Source organism: Enhydra lutris, unplaced genomic scaffold (assembly GCF_002288905.1).
Source record: "Enhydra lutris kenyoni isolate GAN:26980312 unplaced genomic scaffold, ASM228890v2 scaffoldscaffold1, whole genome shotgun sequence".
In the NCBI taxonomy this organism is placed as follows: domain Eukaryota; kingdom Metazoa; phylum Chordata; class Mammalia; order Carnivora; family Mustelidae; genus Enhydra; species Enhydra lutris.
Genome location: NW_019154085.1, coordinates 22,217,152 through 22,242,609, shown reverse-complemented (window position 1 = coordinate 22,242,609; position 25,458 = coordinate 22,217,152). Strand labels below are relative to the sequence as shown.

Genomic DNA, 25,458 nt, shown 5'->3' with positions numbered 1-25,458 from the left:
AAAAGAATTATTATTGTCAACCTAAATTACCAAAGTCAGGAAACACAACCTTTCGTAATTTACTCTCTTTTTCATTATTTGATTACCAAGGATGGTTATTTTATTATATAAGTGTATCTTGGAATTGTCCTCTCCCTGAAATTTCTTCTGGCCTAGTTTAGTCAAAGATTCAGACACTCATGCATTGAAGCTAGGTGAGTATCGTAAATGAACTTGTAGGTAGTAATAGTGAGTGGTGGGATCTTGGCAAGCTGAAGGTGACCTCAATGGCGTACAGCCAGTCATCAGCTAAAAAGGATGTTTGAAAGTTGCCCACTGTGGGGATCAAAAAATATGTGTGGAAATAGAGATAGCCCATGGACTGCCAATTTGTAACCTTTATTATTTTCCATCTCATCACTTTTCTTCTGTATTGTAGCAGGGGCTTCCAACTTCAGCTGTATTTGTGTCCAATCCTTTGTCTATATACCAGGTGATTTTTTTTAAAACTCCAGTGATAATTGTGTTGCTCTCCTTTTTAAAACATCTTCTGCATCACCAGATCAAATACTGCCTAAGATGAAAAGCTCAGATTCTCTACCATGACACATAAGAGGCCCTTGTTGAATTGAGCCTCTTCTTACTTTGTCAGACTCAACATTCACCCCTCTCCTGCCTTCTTTATATGTAATGACTCAGAAATACTGAATCACATTCCTTTGTCCAAGTACATCATGGTATTGATGCCCCTATGTGTGTTCTCTCTAACTGCAATTTTCCCCTCACCTTGCCCAACTGGTGGACATCTTTCAAACCTTACTTGGGCCTTGGAATCTCTCTGAAGGCTCCCATCTCATGCATACTTGCTAGGCTCTGCTACAGATGATCATCAAAACAACTCTCCTTAAATGCCTTTATGTGTATCAAAGCAATTCACTCAAGTCCATATTCCATGTCTGCCCATTTCGTTAATAGCTCTGTCCTCCTTCAGTGAACAGAACTTCTCTGACTCTTTTGTTCCCCTGATGTCTAGCACAATGCCTGGGACATAGTGTTGCTCCGTCATCGTGTGTGGATCTGAATATTAACTCGTTGCCAACACACTTTCTGTATTCTGATATGAAGGTGGTAAGAAAGGAAAGATGAATGTTTTGTGGACATTCCTTCAATGGGCAAATAATTGAAAAAATCTTATCTCCAAAGCAATAAGTTTGTTTTTTGATCCCTTAAGTCATATAAAGGCTGTATGTTTTTAGTTTCACTTTATTCTAGGAGTTTCTAAGTTTGCATACTCAAACAGAAAGCAGTGTTTAGGAAAGAAGACCTCAGTTGTGGGCTGATTTCAGAAAACACTAATAAAAATGGTGTCACCCAACAGCTGACCAGGTGGACCATATCAGCCAGTATCTCCACTGGTTGTGTTTAATGGGCATTTATAGTATAGTGTTTGGCCCATGATGCTGTTTGAAGTAATCTTCTCTTTACACTACACTGGGTGTACATTTCATATTTTTTCTTTTTTTTTTTTTCCCCTGTGTGATTTATGTGTCTGTTTTCCACAGCTTTTGTTTTTATATCAGCAACCATTAATCCTTTAAAGTCCTGCAATTCTAATGTTAACTATCAACAGCTTAGATTTGCGATTGGCATGAGAGTATGATCTAACCATATTCTAGTGATTATGATTTTGTTTTTGAATGACAACATTTTTTACCTCTGAAATCCTCAAATACAGAATTCCTCTAACACTTCAATTAGAATACGTTCACTCTAATCTGGGCCTCTGTCTTTACTTCCTTGCTTTTTACATCAACCTTTAGTTAAGGCTAACGCTTAATGATTCTTAGTTTCTCTACTGGTAAAGTCAGTTGATATTTGTTGCTTCTATGAATTATGAATATATACATATGAATATATATATGAACATATATGGATATATGTGGATATATGCAAATGTTGGCAATCAGCAATACATTTTATTTTTAATTACCCTATATATTTAATGAAGAAAAAACATTAAAGGCTAATTTCAGGGTCATTATAAACAATGTAATTTCACTTGTGGGTTCTTACAATGACTACTAATGTCATTGAAGTCATTTAAAAAAATTACAGGCTTGGGGCGCCTGGGTGGCTCAGTGGGTTAAGCTGCTGCCTTCGGCTCAGGTCATGATCTCAGGGTCCTGGGATCGAGTCCCGCATCGGGCTCTCTGCTAGGCAGGGAGCCTGCTTCCCTCTCTCTCTCTCTCTCTGCCTGCCTCTCTGTCTACTTGTGATCTCTCTCTGTCAAATAAATAAATAAAATCTTTAAAAAAAAATTACAGGCTTGTGCCTTTAAGGTATAATTCATTTTTGCATAATTAACAATATAATTCTTCAGCCTGGATAGAATCTATGATGGTGATTTTGGCACCATTAAACCTTAGTATGAAATATTTTTAAAAAAATTATGAATGGGTCTTTATTTGGAGCAGGTGTGGTACAGGGAGGATGACATGAAGCAGGAGTTATTGAGAAAAAAACAACTAGAAATATGGGGGTCAGTCCAAGTGTGTGTTAGCTTATCTACTGAGACACGTGTATGCCTCACTAGTGCAAGTGTTTGCAAAAGAGTATAAGAACTCTGAGGGGAAAAAATGACCTAACATTTAGCTCATGTACAGGTAATTCATTCTTTATAGGACTTTAGGGGAAAAGGGCCAAAAGTTATTTGTGGTTTGCTTTTTATCCCAGGTTTTTCCTAACTTTTAAAATATTTCAGGATTCTGGCTTTGCTTAAAGAAATCAAGCACTTGCAACTGAAGGCTAAGAAACTGCTTTTTAGACAAACAGAAAAGCCTAGGCATTGACTGACTATCTTTCTGGAACTTGGTGTTTTTCAGGGAATGATGTACTTGGAAGAAAGACGGCTTGTTCATCGGGATTTGGCAGCCCGAAATGTCTTAGTGAAATCTCCAAACCATGTGAAAATCACAGATTTTGGACTAGCCAGACTCTTAGAAGGAGATGAAAAAGAATATAATGCTGATGGAGGAAAGGTGGGTGTTTTTTAGAGCACTGTTGCTTGAAAATACGATATTTTATCTTCTTACATAATAGAGGAAGAGGCCACTAAATCTGAGTTTATGAAAGTGTAAAATCTTAATTCCACCATTTGCCTTCTCTCCCATCCAGGGTCAAATATATTATATACACCAATATCAATTTCCCAAAAGTAGCCAAAATAAGGCAGTTCATCTCTAGTGGTCCTTATGTCACGTCCAGTATTGGGAAGTGGGTGGATCCTTAAGTGAACTGGAAATTACACTTTAATCCAGGACCATAGAAATTGTTTCACTGATCCTAAGAACACAGGACTGACCACTACAGAAAGACATAACTGTTCTTTCATCAATTAGGGAGAAGCCTGGCTACTACCAAGAACCATAACTCACGGGATACCAAGAACCATAACTCATGGGAACTTTCATTCATCCTGTTTAGTTTCTAATCCTCTTACACCAGATAAAACATATTTCTCTTTTCTGCCTCTATTTTTTTAAGCTTTACTATAGTATGTGATTGACTAATTTGCTTTATTTAACCTGATGCTCTCCACCAAAATGTAGGCTACTATATCCCGGGGATCTTAACAGTACCGTTGCCTCTTCTACTTTTCTGACTGTCCAGCCTCTGGCCTTGCCTGACAACTGTGCTCCTGCCATATGGTCTCAGCCCAGGCCTTAGTTGCAGCTCTTGTTTTTCATCATCAACCCACTGTTGAGATCGCCATTCTTGGCTAAACTGTGAGGATATCTCCTCTCCATCTGGAGGTCCCTCTAGCTTAATGTAGGAAAACTTAGATCAGGAAAGGCCAAATGAAATAAGCAAATGCATCCTTAACCTATGGTGATGTGTAAACACATGCTAACAAACAAAAAAAAAGTGATTGATATGTCATTTAAATATGCTTATCATGTGCTTTATTTATCACGAGCCACCCAAATATAGATTATAAATATTTTGCAATGATAGGCTTCCAAATACTTAACATTGATTTTTGAATGTCATGTAGTATATGATTTTTATATTACTTTATATGATCTATTATATAACTATATATGTATTCAAATCCTATCACAAAAGAAAAATTAAAAAATAACTTTCATTTTATAGTATTTCCCAATCTTTCCGTGATTTTATTAGGCTGTTCTGCCAGTTTACTACCAAATTGCAGCAGTTTGAGACCACAGCTTTGAAATTCACTGTAAGATTGCACAGTAGAAGTCTATAAATCACATGACTTCACTTGTCTTAAGAAAATACAGCTGTAGGATTTGTCTAAAGCAAGATTCATTATAGCTTTAAATGCCTGGTAACCATTAAGTCTTTATCAAGCCACCTGTGATTTAAATGTACTTCTTTAACACAACGTCCGTAGTCCATAAAGTCGGCTAACTCCTTGCCCATAGGGAAATCACTTTCAGTGTGTCTTCTGTTCCTTTTCACTGAATACCGTGATTCTGTCATACAGTTGCCTTGGTGTCACCTTGGTGAGCAGCAAACCTCATGATTTCAAAGGCCTGTTAGTTTTAAGCTTTCAACTGCAAAGTAGAAATGTTTATCTTTATTCCATAGAATCTAATTATATTTCCAGCTATATAATGCTACCCTTCCTAGTTGAAACTTAACTCTGCTGACCCCTTATCAGCAGGGTATGTGAGTTGAGTTGTTTTTCTTGTAGTGATGATAGATTGGTACTGATCCTCTCACATTCTTTTATATAATTCCTGGTCTGAAAATAGTACATGTTTTCAATACTGGTTAACCAAGACAAGGGAGATCATCTGTGGCTGCGGAACAAAGCAAGCCTAACTTTGGAATTCATTATTTTAGGTGTTTCAAGTGACCAAATTATATGAAAGGAGAAAGTGGGGGCAAGTATAGAAAAATGACCATCTTACTGGTAGCCAGAAATTTTCTGAGGGTAAAAAAGAATAAGTGAAAGTGTAAGGAATCTCATTTTGGGGGGAAAATGTAGTAGATCATATTTTTAGAAGCATATGTCTTAAATGTTTGGAATCGATATTGTGAGTCATAATATTAACCAGTAACTGAATTAATTGCTGAACATTAATTAAGAACTATAGAAGGTGATACTACTTTATTTTTCATTGTTTATGAAGCTTTTAAAAATAAATATATCTTTAGGTTAATTCACTTTATGAATTTTATAAATTTTAATTCATTGTTCTCTGTACTGAAAAAAATGTTTATTATTATTATATCTGTATTTTCTATACATACAAAAAATACACAATCAAAAAATACAATTGAGGCAAGCCCAGAGATTCATATTTTGGGAAATGAATGTAACAATGACTTTTTAAATAACTATAAGACTTTCACTTTTTATTTCTCTTTTTCTTTTTCAGATGCCAATTAAATGGATGGCTCTGGAGTGTATACACTACAGAAAATTTACCCATCAGAGTGATGTTTGGAGCTACGGTAAATAAATCTTTCTTGTGAATTACGGGATTTAGGGCAAAAATAAATATATTAGGCTCATGTAAAATATTTAAGCTAATTTATTTTATTTTGTTGGAAATACCTACTTATAAGCCTTGTTTCCTAAAGGAATTGACTCTTTGCTCTTCCACATAAAAACAAAACAAAACAAAAAAACCCTTTAAACTGTATCATTTATCTGCTTTTTTTCTGTTTTTTTCTCAGTTCTCTAAAGTGTAATATATTAAAATCTCAGTTGTCTACCATAACCTTTGGTTTGGTAGCAATTTTTCTGATCATTTTGACAGAAAAAAAAAAGAAAATAACCAATTTTAGTTTAGGAACAATATCATAGAGCATCATAGCCTTGATTTTTCAAAAAACTCTTTGAAAACATATATTAAAAATAAAAGAATGTCTTTTCTATAATAAGAAAGAGGTTATTGTTGTAACAAAGAACAATTACTAAAAGCAATAAGGTGAGAGCAAACGTGAGGGGAGAAATAGGAGAGAAGATTGCTAATTGCAGTTTTTATTTTAATTTACAAACTACTTTGGAATAAACAGATATATTAGAGAATAAATAATATGAACCCGGAAAGAGTGATTTTAAACTTAGAGCATTCATTTAATCTCATTTAACTCAATTGTTGAGGTGAGATAATTAGATCTATCTGGCTATTTACAACTGAAGTCCATCTGGGTAGTAGTAAGAATGAATCAACACCCTTTCTAAGTTTAAATATGTTGCAAAGAACCAGTATTTCTTACCAATTGAAAGCATGATGCCCTTTAAGCAAAAGGTGGTGGAATGACTTGAAAGTATGTTACAATTAAGTTTACTCAAATTTAAGTCTAGCTTTATCTTTGTTCTTTATTTTTAGAAAAAAGACTTAATCATTTAATCACTAAAGAACTTATACCTCTTATCTAGAGAAGCACAAATTATCTTTAAAAAAAAAGTTAAGACATTTCCGTAAAGTGTTTTTTCCCTCCATGCACGTATGCTGTTTAAAATTTCCACAAAGGTTCTGTGTATTCCACGCACATATTGCATGGAGCACTGGGTGTAGTACATAAACAATGAATTTTGGAACACTGAAAAAACAAAAAAATTTTTAAAATAAGCTTTGAAGTAGAAAGTGTGCTGTGCTTGAGATTTAGACAAGTATAGGGAAACTATTGAAAAATTTAAGTTGTTGAACTGTGAAGACTACACAGAACACAAATCTAGTATATATATTACATGAAACAAATTAGATTTTATATTTTAATATTTGACATTTATATTTTAATATGTGACATATATATCACTTTTCTTTTTCTTTTTTTTCTATGAATGTTTCCCTCAATTAAATGTGGCAATCTGCTGCCAGCAATTTTAAACAACCTCTAAAATAAGTACATAGATAGATAGATAGATTAGTACTCTGCTTTGAAACATAGCCCAGGTCATCAACTCATATCCATAAGGCATTTTAAGATTTTTATGATATATCATAGTTGATTGCAAAAGGCATATAAGTCAGAGAGTAAAAATAATGCTAACACTGCACCTTTGTGGAAAATTGCCACCAGATGTGTATTTGTTTTTATAAAATTAATATAAAAATTAATTTTATAAAAATAAATATGCATTGGATATGGTTTATGTTCAAATGATAAGATTGCAAGTTTTGAGGATGTTTCTGATTCAGTTTTCCTGGGACTGTTCTTCTATATCCATCTCTGTTTAACCCTATCTTGTGGTCACTCCTGCAAAGATATAATTGGATTATTATTGGCAGAGGTGGGGATTTTGATGTTCCTTCTTTTGTTTTTATATTTATTATAGTTTATATTCTCTTTATTATAGTTTCCATTATTTTGATTTGTAATTGCTTTGCAATTTTTTATATTAGAAGTTCTTTTTTTTAGAAGTTCTGATAGAGAGGTGAAGACATCTGTTCTTTTATAACTGCATACGTAAGTTAACAAAATGCCCTCATTAAATACATATTCTATAAATACGTATTTATATTGACTGGATGAATAGAAATGGACAGCCATCCTCTTCTTAACTTGTTCCGCCTGCCTCTTGGACACTCAATCTTAATTACTGGTTCTACAGAGCCATTCTTCAATATGCAAAATTAAGTAAGATTTAATCAAGATCAAACAGTTAAATTGTGTTACTAGTTACATTTTTATATTGTACCTAAGAATCATAAGATGAAAATATTAGCAAGAAAAATCAAGTAACTGTTAATGATATTATGATAAAGGATAATTTGAAGTTCACATGTACTTTTATATCTTAAGCTTTATATTTTTATTATCAGCCAGTAATAACTGTTATAAGCTAAAAAAGACCTCAGTTTGAATAAATAATTCATTCCAGTAGGAAAGAAAGCATAGTCCTAATTAAAACATACGTTGTGTATTATATGAACCCATCAAAATTCACTAGGTAAGAATCTTATGCACAGACTGCTATGTATGAACTTAAAATCCTTATCCTTAAGAAATGATAACTTTTTAATTGTATATTTATGAGATCATAAAGAGACCTATAGCGTATATACTATTGTTCAAACCAGAATCATTATTATTATCAGAATTAGCTATTTGCAGGCTGGTGTTTAGGGTATTTGGTTTTACAGAGGGAATCACTGTTCTAGTGATTCAAGAAAGTGATTTCTTATCTAAGGAATCGACTATTATTGATTCCCTTCAATTTTGTGATACCTCTTTCACAGGTATTATATTTGGATCCCTCAGGCTCTCTCAGGTGTTAAAGATAGGAATGTGTTTCATTCCATCTGTTCTCTTTGTGTGAGTCAAAGAGAGCCACAATGATTTACCATAACATAAGGTAATCATTCTGGCAGCCCAGCTTAGCCTATAGGACTTGAAATCACAAAAATGGTAATCTCAAAATTAGTCAGCATCAGATTTTATCTGCAATCATAATTACTTGATACTGAGCACACATGTATATAATAAATTGTTTGATAGGCTCTATTGCTGTGTAGTGAAAATTAACTTGGACCAGCAAACATTAATATTACCTAAAAGTAGAAATGGGGAATAGACCCTGTATTCTGACATTCGCTCGGAATTGTCTCTGCTACTCATTAAAAAATTTCAAGACAATCGTAAGATAATTGAATTTCCTACAAAGATTTTGTCACTGAGCTTCTCCTAATGGATACAGAAATCTGAAGAGCCTTTCTTTAGACTACTTTTTTTAAAGACTTATTTATGTACTTTAGATTGGTGGTGGTGGTGGGGTCAGGGTGGGGTAGGTGAAGAGAGTCTTAAGCAGACCAGGCGCTGAGCGTAGAGTCTGAGGTGGGGCTTGATCTCATGATCCTGAAATGACCACCTGAGCCAAAACCAAGAGTCTGGATGCTTAACCAGCTGTGCCACCCAGGCACCCCTCTTTAGACTATTTTTTTCCCTCCAGGGAGTTTTCTTTTGTCACTGGCATTCTGCTGGTTTCTTCAAATTATGTTGTTAATATGCTTATGTAAATATTTGATGTCTAATTTAGGAGTCACTATATGGGAACTGATGACCTTTGGAGGAAAACCGTATGATGGAATTCCAACCCGAGAAATCCCAGATTTATTAGAGAAAGGAGAACGTTTGCCCCAGCCTCCGATCTGCACTATTGATGTTTACATGGTCATGGTCAAATGTAAGATTGCAAAATAATTTTATCACCACCATCATCACGCTTATTAAAATAATAGTGTGGATTAATCTACCTGCCTAATGTTTTTATATATTGAAAACTGTGAAAGCTCAAAAGTAATTACGAAAAATCATGTAAACACCTGTGTTTTTGGCTTGTTGTTAGTAGGAAGCAATATGCATCAGTATGCATGCTTCCACGTTATAAAGTTGCAATTATATGACTCTTACTCTTCTGATTCATTTCACTTTGATTCTTATCATTTCCATGACAATCAAATTGTCTTTCACAAAGAGATGTAATTAGTCACAATAATGTTAGTAATCTTTATAGGAAAATAGCGGTTTAAACAAATGATCTAAATATAAAGAAAGAAAGCTTGAAACTGATAGTTTAAAAAGATGAATTACATGGAAATAGGTTTACCAGTTTTAGTCAACAGGAAATTAGCAGGGTAGAATGGGAAGTGAGAAGACATGAATTTCTGCAGTGAAATAAAAAGATTACGAATGTTTGCTTTTTTAAAAAAATTTGATCATTTGTTTACATCAAATGCTCTTACTTTTCTTTCTTCTTTCTATGCCCCAGACATATATGTATTATAAATGTGTTTTGGCAGCCTAGGCTCTTAATTTAAATAGAATTAGGGAAGTCTCTGGAGTTTCCTACTTAATTTAAGTGAGATTAACATTCAGCAATCTTTCTTGTGTAATCTGGGGTTTTCCCCTTTTGATTTACACAGGGTTAGCAAAGAAACAAACTGGTGAAGGTGAATAAGCATCTTATTAATACGAGACTTTGGACCTAGGTCTACTCAGATTTATATTCATGACATGTGTGACACATTCTGTCAGTGAGGGAAGAAATAAAAATGTGCTTTCCAGTTCAGGTCAGCTTGCCCTTTTCTCTAAGCATAGTTCTATTTACTCAATATTTAGTTAGAAAGAAACTGATACCTCCCAGCGAAGTTAACCTTTTTTGATTCCAGTAGTTCCAGAAACACCTATTTCCTCATTAGCATCTCGGTATCAACAGCATTTTTTTTTTCCTAAGTGGATGCAAATAGTTGAGCTTTGTTAAGAGAGAAAAAAATTCAGCTGATATTAATGATACATGAAATGACACCCAAAGACTTCCCAGAACAAGAATAAAAATTGAACTCCCGGAAAAAGGAAATAAACCTTATAGCTTTATTGGAACAAACATCATTCAGTAGTCATCTATGGAAGGAATTTTAAAGAACATGCATGCATTATATGATTTGATCTCATAACTAGCATCAGAAGTGATTTACATACTTCATTTAGCTGCTCTGATGAAACAATGAAAAATCAGGAAAATATTTTGCCTAATAGGGAGTTTTACCTTGCTTTTATGAGTTTTAATACCTAGGAAGAGGGTCATTTGGCAAGAAAATAAGGAAAAGCTTGGTGCTTTTATTCTTGTGATCTCATCAGCTAAACAGAGCCTGGGGAGATAAGACCCACTTTATCTAGACTCCCAGCTAAATAATAATACATACCTTGAAAATTGCTGATAGTATTTTTATGCTGCAAAGGCTAGTACTTAGATAAGCTAATGGCTATTGCTGAACAAACATTACCAATCATTTTGCACTGGTTTTTTCCCCACCAGGAAAAGAGTAGCATGAGAAAGTTGCTTTCATTTCCCTTCTCCCCCTCTGTGCTGGTGTACTGCATTGTAACCAAAGCTCCATGTCACTCCTGACATAAAATAATAAATTATATCCCAATCACCTCTTCTATTACCATCAAAAAAAAGTTAAAAAGAAAAAAAAGGCATTCTCTCCATACTTAAGGAAATAAAAAAGAAATCAGAGCTTCTGTAAGTTCCCATAGTTAGCTTAGGTTATGATTCCTAAGAAGAAAAATTAATTTTAAATTAGATCAATAAAATAAAAATTTCTGTTATTCTTTTTTATTTTTAAAGATTTTATTTATTTATTTGAGAGACAGAGATCACAAGTAGGCAGAGAGGAAGGCAGAGCGGGAGGGGGGCGCGGGGCGGGGGGAGGGGGAAGCAGGCTCCCTGCTGAGCGGAGAGCCCGATGCGGGGTCGGATCCCAGGACCCTGGGATCTGTGCAGCGTTGGTGGTATAGTGGTGAGCATAGCTGCCTTCCAGGACCCTGGGATCATGACCTGAGCCGAAAGGCAGGGGCTTTAACCCACTGAGCCATCAAGGCGCCCTTAAAAATTTCTGTTATTCTATCATATATTTCATTTATTTCTGAATATCAACAAACTGATTGAGATAGAAGCTCACCTATTGGATTGTTTCTTTCTTTAGCTTTCTTTGTGGGTTGTTTTTTTTTTTTTAGATCATTATTATTAAAACAACATTTTTCAAACCTAGCCTATGTTTTCATAAAATTAACATCCTACTTCTTCATAATTATGGATAGAGTGACTTTTGTGTTGTGTGTGAATTTCTAGGTTGGATGATTGATGCTGACAGTAGACCTAAATTTAAGGAACTGGCTGCTGAATTTTCAAGGATGGCTCGAGACCCTCAAAGATACCTAGTTATTCAGGTTGGTACAGATCTGGTCTTTAGAACTGTGGAAGTCACTGCTCATAAGTCGATTAAGAAGAATATCATGTGAAATGACTTATGGACAAGAACCTTCCACTTGATGTCACAACTACTTCTAAGAATCTTCCCTTAGTATTCAAGGGAAGAAGTATTCAAGGGCCCCCAGTACCAAACAGGCAGATAATTATGATTATCCATATACATAAAAAGTCCTTATCCCCAGACAAGTCTTCGAGCACTCTGCTTTTTATTAACATGCATTAAATCATTTTCATTATTATAATCTTTCCTTTTCAGAATAAAAGAAAGATGGATTTTTGTTTTAATCTTTTCCATGGTTGAAGACAGCGAATTAAAAGTTTCAATATATTGACATTTAATTTCCTAAAAAGTATTTATTAATGTGTCTTGTTTGGGAAGATATACAGTATCCAAGCAATAACTCAGATTCAAGTGAATTGATGTACATATGAATCAAATGATAGCCCCAAAGAATATTTTATATTAAACAGTAGAAAAAATGGATTAGATAATTTAAAAATTGTAGTATATTTATCTATGATTATTTTTACCTAAATCATAACCAAATAGACCCTGAGTTACTTTTTCCTCAGGAATTAATTTTCCTCAGGAAAACAAGGTAGCATTTATCCTCCTATCAATAGTCTGACATGAAGATAAAAGCCAGGTTTTAGAATAGTTTCTAGTTATCTTTTTCCCAAATTAATTTGCACAAACAACTTGTTTGCAAAAATATCCATAATTTTGAAAAATGAAAAAATCATATTTAAGAAATAGTTGAAGGAAAAAAAAGAGTAGGATTTGGGTGTCTCTCCCACCTTCATTTATATGATTTGCCCCTTGTGCTGTGATTTTGAAAGCTAGCACATTAACAGTGTTATGTTATAGGACAAATCATGGAGCCTGTGTGTCCTGAGAACACTACAATGTCAAATCAACTCAATAAAGTAAAGTAAAGGTTGATAAGTCAATTACCCTTTATTATTTATTCTTAAAGTCACAGCTCAAACATCCTGGCAATGAAGCCTACCGTTATTCTCAGATCTGAAATAGATGATGCCTCCCTCAAAACAGCCAGAGCGTCCTGCTCTACTCATATCTGATGGCATTTATCACAATCTGTTAAATGTATTTATCCTACCCTGTCACATCTAAGTGTGTTACAGGCTTCTTCATGACTGGTACTTGTGCTAAAGAATTATGTTTTTAAACGAGTGCATGGATTTTTAACCACTTGTGTTGATATTCCATAAATTTGCTGCAAAGTCCGCATGTTTCAGAAGAAAGGAAGAATTATCTTTTCTTTGTCTGGTGGGCAAACTTTTAGGGTGATGATCGCATGAAGCTTCCCAGTCCAAACGACAGCAAGTTCTTTCAGAATCTCTTGGATGAAGAGGATTTGGAAGACATGATGGATGCTGAGGAGTACCTGGTCCCTCAGGCTTTCAACATCCCACCTCCCATCTACACTTCCAGAGCAAGAATTGACTCAAATAGGGTAAGAAATAATCATCTACCACCTCCCATATTGTTTCTGAGAAATGAAATCATGCAGGGGCCCCTGGGTGGCTCAGTCGTTAAGTGTCTGCCTTTGGCTCAGGTCATGATCCCTGGGTCCTGGAATCAAGTCCTGCATTAGGCCCCCTGCTCATCAAGGAACCTGTTTCTCCCTTTCCCACACCCCCTGCTTGGGTTCCCTCTCTCTGTCAAATAAATAAATACAATCTTAAAAAATAAATAAATAAATAAATAAATAAATAATAAAAAATAAAATCATGCAAATATATTTTAAGCCCTAGAATTACAAAATAATTATGCAGCTCATTTCAACAGGATTGCTAGATTAAAAACATACTCTATCAATGAAAGGCCATGTATAGTTAATTTTGCAACACAAGCATGGGTAATATGATAAGTACTCTGAAATATCTTTAGGATTTCAAGATGAGAAATGTTTTCTTTATCTTATGTTTGTTAAACCTTAGTGTTTAAAAATCTACCAATTCAATTAACAAAAAATCAACCCATTCAAACTAATAAAACTGTGTGTTTATAAATAAATGAAAATTCTTAACGAGGTAGGCTCTCTTAAAAAAATGGTATGACCATAGTCAAGAGGTGATACAAGTACAACTCTCTTTCACTTAAGAGACTAAATATTCTCTGTCAATTTGAAGTATAAACAGAAAACTTCAATACTTCGGACTTTAACAGTTATTTTGGGAAGACTGCCGAATCATTTCTAAGAGGTAGATTGAAACTTCAAAGGAAACTTTTGAAAAGAATTTGCATTTAATATTAAATATTTAGCCCACTCTATATGAATACCATTCTTTTTCTGAAAATTGTCAATCCATATGTTCAGTTATTTTTAAAAATTCACTCATTATTCACTCAACAAGTATTGAGTATGTCTGTATGCGAGACATTATCAGTTACTTGAGGTTCAAAGAATTTTGACAAAACTCCACCTTCAAGAAGTGTTCAGGCTCCTGCATTTAAGAACATTATCACAGCCAGTGAAACAAACTATTCATCTTGCCCATAAGCATGAGAAAACTTTCCACCTGCTGCTTATTTTCCAAAATGAAGTTGTTTGCCTTGTTTCAGATTCACAGCAATAATAAAGTAACACTCACCTGGTGCTTACTCTGAACGAACACATGTATACTAAGTCTCCGAATCCTTACAACAATTTCTTTGGGTTCTATTATCATCCTTTCCATCTGACAAATGAAGAAAACTTGTCACAGTTAAGGTATTTGACTGGTGTCATACAGTTCGCCAGTGGAATGGTAGGATTCTAATGCAGGCAGTCTGTCTCTACTGCACATACTATTGCTTCAAAGTTATTGGAACATGTTATCTTCATGATACAATGTTTTTCTTGACATCTACCTCACTGTTTGAGGTACCTGTTGCTTGGAAAATCCTCCAGGTAATTTTCTTATGAAATGCATTCCCCAACCTACTCCATACTTTTGTTCATTTGCCCCATTCAGAATGGCTGATGTAGAAAGAGGTAAAAAGCAAAACAAAAGAAAACACCTCAGTTTTTCTTTCCTATGAAAAATATGTCATCCCATCCCAATGGGGAGAAGACAACTAAAAGGTTTAAATATTAAATCAATTGATAGTCATTGAACATCAGTACTGTTTATAGGAAGGAACAAAGTCTTTCAGGTATATAAAGGAATAAGTTTTTTTCCCCATTTTATGCTTAGCAAAGTGGTCAACTTGTAACTCTGGTATTTAAAAGTTTATGTGACATATTAATTACTTTTATTAAAACAGAGACATTTCAGGGGCACCTGGGTGGCTCAGTTGGTTAAATGTCTGCCTTCAGCTCAGGTTACCATCCCAGGATCAAGTCCCACATTGGGCTCTTTGCTTAGCAGGGAGCCTGCTTCTCCCCCTGCTTTTTTATGGGCTCTCTCTCTCTCTCACTCTCACAAATAAAAAACAAACAAACAAACAAAAAGAGAGAGACATCTCAGAAAGTAGTTTTCTTTCCTTAATATGAAATGCTAAAAAGGCCAACAGCTTGAATCTTTTGCTTTTATAAGGCTTCTCAGATTCCAACTCTGTTCATTTTAATTTAGGCTCAATGCAAGGAATTCTTAATAAAGGTTTGAATTAACTAAATGAAATTAGTGAGACAAAGTACAAGCCACCTGAGAAATTATTTGGCCTTTAGTCATCATTTCTTATTCCACATTATTATTTAAACAATGTTATCCGTAGATATCTTTTTAGTTTTTCAGGTCTTTGTTAAGGGAATTGTTCTTAAATACCATTTTATTTTCAGGCATTAAAAGGCCTTATTAATCACCTGTATTTTCCTGTTCTTTAAAAAAAATCTAGTTTTATGTAGCTTCTATGGTAATTTCTAATTTGTGCAAATGCTGTTTTCCCTGTATAAAACTAAGTTATATTATTTTATAGTTAGAAAATAAATTATTTCAACTTTAGGTTCTGTGCCATCCTATGTGGTAAGGGAATATCTTAGAGTGAATTTTAATCAAATGTTTCTTGAGCATATCTGTTGAACCTTGAAACCAAAAATTTCAGTTTTTGAATATAGACTATTTTGCTAACTAACTGATTAGTTTTAGGTAATGCTCTTAAATGTCTTCCCAACTTCTCTCTTCATTTGTAAAATAAATACAATAAATAGTCAACTTCTGTGATTCTTAACTAATTATCTTTTAAAAAGCTCCAGGCAACTACTTTTTCTTTTCTAGAATCACTCAAAGTTCATTTTTAGTTATTTCCTTGTCAATATCGTAAATAACTATGTTTTCTTATAAAGTTTTCTTTCTTTCTTTCTTTTTTTAAGATTTTATTTATTTATTTGAGATAGACTGCACAAGCCCGTGTGTGAGCACTAGTGGGGGCAGGGCAGTGGGAGAGGGAGAAGCCGGTTCTTCACTGAGCAGGGAGCCGGACCTGGGGCTTGATCCCAGATGCAGAGGTCTGGACCTGAGCTAAAGCAGATGCCATCCAGGTGCCCCTCTTATAAGGTTTACTACACATTATCTATTAAAAAAAAAAAAAAACCACACACACACACACAAACAAACAAAAAAAAAACTGTTCCTTCAGTCACTACTTGACAAGGAAATTATTTCTGCTGATGTACTTTTATAGAAAATGAGATATGGAACTCATTTCTCCTATGGTGCTTTTGGTTATTTCAAATTCTGTATGTATTTTGATTCATTATAACTTTAAAGCAATGAGTCAATTAAAAATACAATGTTGACATTTATCCAGCAAATTGATAGATACAAATGCAAGTAATGCTAAAAAAAAAAGAACCAACTAATTTATAGTTGTTGTGTTATTATTGTTGTTATTGTTAGTGCCTTTTAATTGTATCTTAAATACCTTTATCACAATAATATACCAAAAACTATTACACTAGCATGACGTGAATGGGAAAGCTTGAGAAAATGTCGAATTTCTACAAACTTTAGTTCTGCACATCTGTGAAATGGGATAAAAAAATAGTCTCAAAATATTGTGAAGATTAACTTTTTAGGATATCAAAATGTGTTCCCCATTGATGGATATGTAGTAGATACTCAGTAGTGTGCAAATAAATGAAGACCCACTAAAAGAGAAAGGTGAAGGCTCTTTATTCAGAGCTTGCTATATAGCAAGGGAGTTAGCCACTGCCACTTGTAATGTGCAAAGACTTAAAGGCAGGCAAAACAGTGGGAAAGCTTTATAGTGGAGAAAAGGGAAGGCTTTAAGTATGCCTTGGTTCCAGGCTTTTGGTGTGGGGAAGCTGTAAGGGGGGTAATTAGAAGTGAGGCATTCAATGTGATTAGTTTGAGGTGGCTATTTGTCAGTCCCTGATTTCTCCTAAATTGAAAGTGGTGACAATTTAGTGAAACTGTTAGTTATCAAGTCTTGACTGCTTTGCTTCAGTTATTATAGATGTTATTGTTTAGCTTCCTGGATTGCTGCTGGAGGTAACAATCTGACTTCCTGCAAGTCTGACGTAGAGCAGGTTGGCTTCCTAGGCTGTTTATTGTAGATATGATTTCCTAGTCAAGTTGCCGTAAGCTGGGAGTTAGACTTCTACTTTTATGTATGATCTGGCCTCTGTCCATTTGTGTATTCAGTTTGTAATAGGTTTTAGGTTCCATTGCTGCCTTCTTTCTCTCTTGATATATTTATTTAAGTACATAATGGCTGATACTTTCAATTAAATGCCTGCAATGGTTTTGAATTTCTTTTTTTTTTTAAAGATTTTATTTATTTATTTGACAGAGAGAGATCACAAGTAGACAGAGAGGCAGGCAGAGAGAGAGAGAGAGGGAAGCAGGCTCCCTGCTGAGCAGAGAGCCCGATGCAGGGCTTGATTCCAGGACCCTGAGATCATGACCTGAGCCGAAGGCAGCGGCTTAACCCACTGAGCCACCCAGGCGCCCATGGTTTTGAATTTCTATGTAGATATTTTTCTGTTAAAATTTTTTGTCTCTTTTTTTTTTAATTACCCAGATTTGTATTTCTCTGGCATAGTGAGTTGTACACCAAATGCAGCAGCAATTAAGAAAAATAGCTAATAGTTTGATGTGGCTAAAGATACTTTAGCTTTAATGATATCGGAAATTTTTATTTAATTTAAAAGCTTCAGTGCATTTTTGTAGACAAGGCTTCAGTTGTTGCAGGATCATTCAGTCATTGGTGATGAATAGTTTTAGAGATGCAGTGTTCTATGTCTTTCAAAACATATCAGCTAATTCTTAGTTATCCAGACCAGGTGAAGACAAAGGAATTATATCTGCTGCCCATTGGTGTAGCAGGCAACCCACAATGGATCTCTCCTTGCAATTTAAACCTTTCTCCACTTCTTTCACATCCTCTAAGAAATAAATATATTAACAGATCCGTTTTTTTTCCTTCTTTATTGTCCTTTCTTTCCTAGAATAGGTTAAATAAATGAGTTGCAAAATAGGAAATGTAGGCAGAATAAATAAAGGATGAAGAAAATAAAGGATCTTAGTATCTCAAAAATGAGACCAGTTTCTAAATAATTAATTTAGGCTGAATATTTGGCTGCTCATAAAATGGGATTTCATATATTTTATTTTGTGCTACTATCACATTTCCCTCAGATTAAATTTTGTAACTTTGATAAAAGTATCCTAGAAATGTTACCACACACATGGTAATTCCTTTTAAGATTTTTACCAATTCACCACACAAAATTAAATAGAAATACAAGAATACTTTGGTCTTCTCTATAGGTTTTATGATAGTGTGCTAAATGTGCTTCCTAATGATGTATATAAATTAGAAAAAATTCAAGCAAATAGATAATGTAGGAACAGTGATGTCATTTTTAATAATGACATTTTAAAATATAATTTTCAAATGTGTTTGTCTTTGCTGCTCAAAAAAATCAAAGCCACGATCTCTTATTTTTTGAAATAATGAAACTAATACTAGTTACATCAGCTTAAACTTATTGAGTGCTTTCTATGATCAAGGTACTATGCTAAGTGTTTTAAATTAACTATTTCACTTTTATTTCACTAAGTCCTATGAGGTAGACATTAATATTTGTCTCATTTTAAAAGTTAAGAAAATTGAATATAGAGAATTTAGATAACACAAATAATAAGAAGCAATCTAGAAATTGAGTCCAGCTTTCCACAATCTCACATGGAGGCCATATCTAAAATAACAGTGGGCTGGGGGAAAGTTCCTCAAGTTGCTATTAAACTTCTTACTATGTATGAAACTAACACTTTTTATACATTTAATGGCAATTGGATAAGAGAAAGTAGGTAGGATGTCTGGAGTCTCACATCCTAGAACAAACTCTTTGGCATTACAGCCTTAACCCTATCATTTAACCAAATTCAGTTTCTTCACATCGGTGATGAGAAAATTGAACTAGATCACTGATATGTTCCTTATAATTTTAAAAATTACCTTATTATTGAATGACTTTTTTGAACTAGTTATTATATTTTATACATTTATGTATCTTCTAGAGAATATTTAACTGGAAAATGGCCAAAAACATTTTGGGTTACCTCTACATACTTTTGTTCTTATGTGATTTAATACAGAAGAGAAAAACTTAAGGACACAGTGAAGGAAGCATCTCATAGCTAAATGATGGAGTGGGAGAATTTTGTGATGATATAACAAGGTTACTCTGGTAGCAATTTACCAAGGATCAATATCAATTCTAACAACAGCTGCTTCTTGATGATAAATGATTGTAGTCTCAGGATATTGGTTTTACATTTCTTCCAAAATATGTCAAGGATTCCTGCATGGTATCCTTGATGTGAGGCTTGGGATTTTTTTTGTTTTGTTTTTTTTAAATCTATTAAGCCTAAAGAAGGAGCTCTTCCTACTGTGACATTTCATACCACTAGATACTTTTTGTTTCAAAGTTTTCTCCATCTACATAGTAATTCTTAAATTGTTCAAGTTATTATGGTGAAGGAATAGATGAATTAATACAGGAGCTGGGCACTGTGTTGGACAATGAGGGTACAAGAGTAGCAAATCAAAAGTCCTGCCTGAAAAGAGTTTGTATTCTAGTTGAGGAGATGATTTTTTACAAACCATATGCCAGGTATTATAGGAAAAAGGCAAAGAAAAACAAATCAGCTTAAGTGTCTACAGAATGAGTTGTATTTGAGCTATATCATTATTAGAGAATGAGGGTGTAGCTTGCAACAGGAGTTTTGGTACTGCAGGTCTGAAATGGGTCAGAAGGAAAGCTAAACAATAAAACCAACCAACCAACCAACCAACCAACCAACCAAACAAAGCCCACACGAAAAAGGGCAAGGAGATGTCTTTTTGAGAATACTTTTAAAAATCTGTGTTTTTGTAATATTTCCATTTTGTACATGTTGAGAACTCTTTTATGTTATCAGAGGAGGTGGGGTGGGCTTCCTCCAAAATTTCCTATTTATCATTGTTAGGAAGGCTTGAAATATGATTTTGAAATCTCTTGATTCTCATTAAAATCATCCAATTCAAAACAAAATCCTTTCTTGGCCTTCCTCGAAACAGCTCTCAAATGTCTCTTTTTCTTTTGTCATGATTACAGTTCAGGCCCTCATAACTTTACAGAAATTACTAAGATGTCTCCCTAACAGACATCTGCATTTCTTTAAATGGGCTTTATTTCTAAATATAGTGTTTACATTGTACCCAATAAAAGACAATATTACTGAATATTTGAACCCTAATTCTTTTCTTTTTTTTTTGTTTTCATCGATTTAGATTATACCTATCATTTTTATCAATGAGATAAATCTGAATGATATATGTTATATAAGAACTCTCTTTATATGATATATAATCCTATTGTCAACAATGGTTGTAGGATTTTTGAACATTAATCCTGGGAAATTCCGTTGGTCATTCCAGTTGACCAGTCTCTGAAATTTATTTTTTACTACCCTCTAGCTCACACACACAAAATTGCCCAGAGCTCTAAGCATTTTCCCACTGTTGATCTCTTTCAAAATACAGATCATGTTGGGGCTTTCTGTTTTAGTTTGGAGGTGTGAGTAGGTAGTTAATTTGTTTTAACAAAGAGGTATCTTTCCTAATGCATTACAGATTTGTCTCTTTTTTTACTAAATGAGAATATAATGTCGAATTGCCTTTGCTTATTCTTCAAAGTTCTTAGCAATGACAGGGATATTAAAAATGGTTCTAAGATCTCTGATTTGCCACTAATTTGAGAATATGCCTCACCCTCTCAAATGATAGTTTTTATACAGTAAAATATCAAGTGACCTTTTTGAGCAATGTTTTCTCTACCAGTGACTTCCTTAAAATCTGGATATATTATTTTATTACACTATTCTTTGTAAACTTTTCTTCTCTTTTCCTTTTCCCCATTGCTATCATTCTTTTATTTCTCACTGACTTCCTATGGGTTTTCATTGAATTTAGATCATGACATCCTGTTAAACATTATGCGAAACCCTTTATAGTACCTGCTCTAGATTCTTCATTTAAACTTATGTTAGAAATTACAAACAAAATCAAAGTATCTTTTAATTTCTCAAGTAAAAATTTTTAGACCTCTTTCTCTAATTCTATCTTCAGGTATCATAGAAATCACTTCTAGTAGATTTGGACTTTGGGAAGAACCTCTTTGTTGTAGCACATTATGATTTCCTCTACCGTTGTTTCTTTATTCTTTAGAGAATCTGCTTTTTCTGTTAGTGAATGACTGTATACCCTTCAACATTTTTTCTTATAATAAATTTTAGTATTATTCTCTTTCTCTCCAATCTATAAACAAAGTCTAGTACTACATGTGTGTAAAACTCAATACCAATGCCTATGAATGTGTGCTTACAGATTTGATTGAAGTGGAATATTCCCTATGTCCTAGTAAATCGGAGTGATTTCTCCACTCCTGACACAGGCTAAAGTAGCATCAAGATATTTAGAACTTCCCAGCTCCAACCTTGATGAAGGAAAGAGGTTGGCAGTACATACATACATACATAGCAATACATTATTTCGTGTACATTAAAGTCTGTGCTCCCACATACACAGAGACAGGAGCTCTCCTTATCATATCAACAAAATAATCTTCTTCCTATCATTTACCACTGCCTTTTCCTTCCTTTCTCATAGCTTATCTTCTTCTCTGGACACTTGTTTCAATGAGATTTTCCCTAGTTGAAATATAACCAGTAGAATAGAAATATAACCAGTGTAGTTTGTCCTTGACCCATGTAAAAAGATCAAATTAATATAGTAATTTGCAACACTCACATGTCCCGTTGTAATATGAGATGGATGCATAAGTAATTATAAACTCATGGAGTATCAGAGTGGAAGAGGTCTTACAGCCCTTCTAGCACAAACTCTCTCACTTTATAGATGTAGAAACCAATACTGAAACAGATAAAACCTATAACTCAGCATTCTTTACTTTCAAGGGAGCAGTGGGAAGCCATGTTCTAATCTCTCAAGTCTAAGTCTAACATTCAGTCCTCTGTTGGCTCTGTCTGGTTTTTTACTGGTCAAAACCATGGAAATCTTCATTTTGACTTCAAGTCTAATGAGAGTTCGCATCAATTGGTTTAAAAGGCTCCTGCTGGGAGTGCAATGAGAAGCCAGAGACCCTGCTGCTGTTTTGCCTCTTCTGTTTATTCTTCTGTGAGACTCCCCATAATCAAGAGTTAATGGTTTAGGAGGGTCAAATGGAACTGACAGAGCCAAGAACAAATTAAAAGAATTAAAAAAAGAAAAAGAAACAGAAACAGGGAGAACAATGTTTGCATGGAGACTTAGTAATTACAGGCTTGAAAATAAAATGATCTTTACAAGTTTCACAAATGTTTCAAAATTTTCACATGCAGACCTAAATATAGCTACCATTTATTGACCACATATTTATGTGTCAGGTTCTACTCTGAGCTCTTTACATTTATATCCTTAATCTTCACAACAAAGGTAGGTGGAGAATACTACTGCTCACATTTTATGACAATAGAAACTTGAGGTGAAGTTGCAGTGTCTTTTTGTTGAGACTTCCAGCTTGAATGATCAAAAGTGAGATTTGAACCAAGATCTCTCTGGTCTACACTCTATGCTTTTAACTTCCAACCTTCATTTGGGGAAAGAACACATGACATCAACATATCCAATAAATAATAATTAAACAAATTATGTTATAAGCCCAATAATTATTCAAAGGAAGATTGTTAAAAAATGGTACAGATTTCTACATATACATATATATGTATATATATACATATATATATATGGCAATCTTTATGAAAACTTTTTTACTCTAGCTTACAAAATAGTATTTCAAAAGTTCCCTCACCCCTCTTGAATCTTCTGGGGACTCAAAGTCCATTATAAGCAGTATAATTATAAAAGCAGGGAGTCACTTCTGTTCTTGAAACATTCTCAAAAATAAGTAATAGCTGAAAAGGCTTTGAAGTTTACAAAGTGGACATATGTAGCATTTTATTTTCACACCAGAATCCCCATTTTGGAGTAAACAAAATTCCTGACCTAGTAAAATGACTTGGTGACTCAGTTAAGAGCTTGGTTACTCAAGAACCAAACTAGCGTCAGGTCTTCAGACTCCAAAGTGAGTGACCTATCTATTAACTAATGATTTTTCCTGAGAGGACTTGTATCACTGTAGCTTTTTACTGGTACAGGAGTTGGATACTGGCAAACAGGTTCCCACAACACCGAGACAACAGGGACCAGGGAAATGCTGTTTGTTTAAGGAGAGTCTGGCGTCGAAGAACATTTCAGTGATCTTTATGAAATTATTTTACACTTGAGCAATTGTCAGCTGGCATAAGAAACCTTTGTGAACAATCAGAAGAGGCATTTTTCCTTCTTTGTTCAAATGTACTAAAGAAGAAAATCAGAGCTAGGAAAGAAACAAAGAGGAGGGAGGGGCAACTAGAAATGATACTTAGCTTTGGAATGTTAATGAATGTTTTATCTAAATCATTTAGATGGTTATTTTTTAGTATTATTACCACAAGATTCCTAGCTCTGCTCTACATTATTCGAAACATCTCATCAAGAAGGCTATTCTTTACTGTGCTAGACCTGGAGAGCTCAATTGTGAGTTTCTTTACCCTTCATACAATAGAATTGGGAGATTATCATCAACTTTCTATTCATATTTTGTGGAGGTTACTTAATTTATGTATATCTGTATTTATTTATTTATTTATTTTTACAAATCCATCTTTGTCTGCCGGAGCTCCCTGTTCAGGCCAGCCTGTTAACGATGATTGCTCCTGCAAAGGCTTGAGAGAGAGAGGTTCTATTTCATTCTCAATAAAGATTGATGGCATTTTGAGAGGTTCAGAATATCCTTTGATTACTCCGGGAAACGGAATGGAGAAGATGGTTGTGGATGGTGGGGGGCGGGCCTGCTCATCAGCTTCCCTTTGTGCACTTCCTGCCATTGAACGTATCCTCATCACAAGCATCTTGTGTTTCAGCCCCTTCCCTCGCTCACCTGCCCAGATGAAGAGTTCCCTTTTCCCGTTGAGAATTCTGACAGACCCGAGTGTTCTAAAGCAAGGCCGGTTTGTGCTCTGTAGTTTTCACTCAGACGCTGTAAATGAAAGGCTGTGGACTAGCCTCTCGTTACACGTGAGCAAAAGCTGAGTCGAGAGATGGGTAGACACCGTGGGAAAAATTCCAGGTGTGATGGCTGCCCTTCTTATTGCAAAACGTTTTCTCCACTGTGATGACAAAAGTATTACAAGTCAGAGAGGGAAAGAGATGGGAAGTTTAATTCACAACTAATTCCAACAATAACCATACACTGTGGTTAGTAACATCCGTGCTTGTTTTCTGTCCCTGGAAGAAAATAATAATGTTTTAAAGTCTTAGTGTATTGGATTATGTAAAACATACATAATTCATATTCATTTGGAATCTGATATAATCTCTTTTTAGTTAGAGCCAGTAGTACCTGTGGTGGCTGTGGTTGGACTGGATTGGATATTCTGGGTGGAAATGAATAGATTCATTCTTTTATTCCTAGTAATCCCATATATTTATAAGACTGTGAGATGATTTAAAAAAATAAATGATAAGAGGTGATGCCCATTATTATGTGCCAAGTACCCTGTTGTCTGATATTCATTAGTTCATTAAATCTCATGAAGACTCTGGGAGGTATTTACTATTATTATTGCCTATTTTGTACATGAGGAATGGCCATGAGGCACGGCTATTAAATGACAAAACCAGGCAGCCTGAAGGAGGTAGGTGGGAGTCTGGGATAAGTGGGTGGTGGGCACTAAGGAGGGCACTTGATGTAATGAGCACTAGGTGTTATACGCAACTGATGAATCAGTAAATACTGTCTCTGAAACTAATAATACATTATGTGTAAATTAACTTGAATTTAAATAAGGAATTTTAAAATAAATAATTTTTTTTAAAAAACTAAAACCCAGGCAGCCTGGCTGTAGCATCTGGAGAGGCTGAGGTCTTCACCACCGTGATGCATCTCCTCTCACTCCACTTCTGACTTTTTTTTTTTTTCTGTTTTATTATTGCTCTAAGTTCAGTACTCAGTACTTTAAAGATGAGATGAGTACATGAGTAAAGAATTTTGACTTTTTAAATTTTTTTTATCCTCAAATTCCTTATAAAGGTTAATGTTGATCTTTAAGGGGTTATCTGAATAGTCTTCGAGTAGTGCTTCCACGAATTCAGACAG

General features: G+C 34.4%; 1 protein-coding gene across 1 annotated transcript in view; it reads left to right on the top strand.

Annotated features, from left to right (window-relative positions):
- The window catches only part of LOC111138855 (erb-b2 receptor tyrosine kinase 4), a 785,765-nt gene that overhangs the window by 739,544 nt on the left and 20,763 nt on the right, over positions 1-25,458 (top strand). The window contains exons 21-25 of the mRNA XM_022490816.1: positions 2,862-3,017; positions 5,394-5,469; positions 9,005-9,151; positions 11,603-11,700; positions 13,051-13,221. Of these exons, the coding sequence (XP_022346524.1) occupies positions 2,862-3,017; positions 5,394-5,469; positions 9,005-9,151; positions 11,603-11,700; positions 13,051-13,221 (648 nt within the window). The remainder of the gene's footprint in view (positions 1-2,861; positions 3,018-5,393; positions 5,470-9,004; positions 9,152-11,602; positions 11,701-13,050; positions 13,222-25,458) is intronic.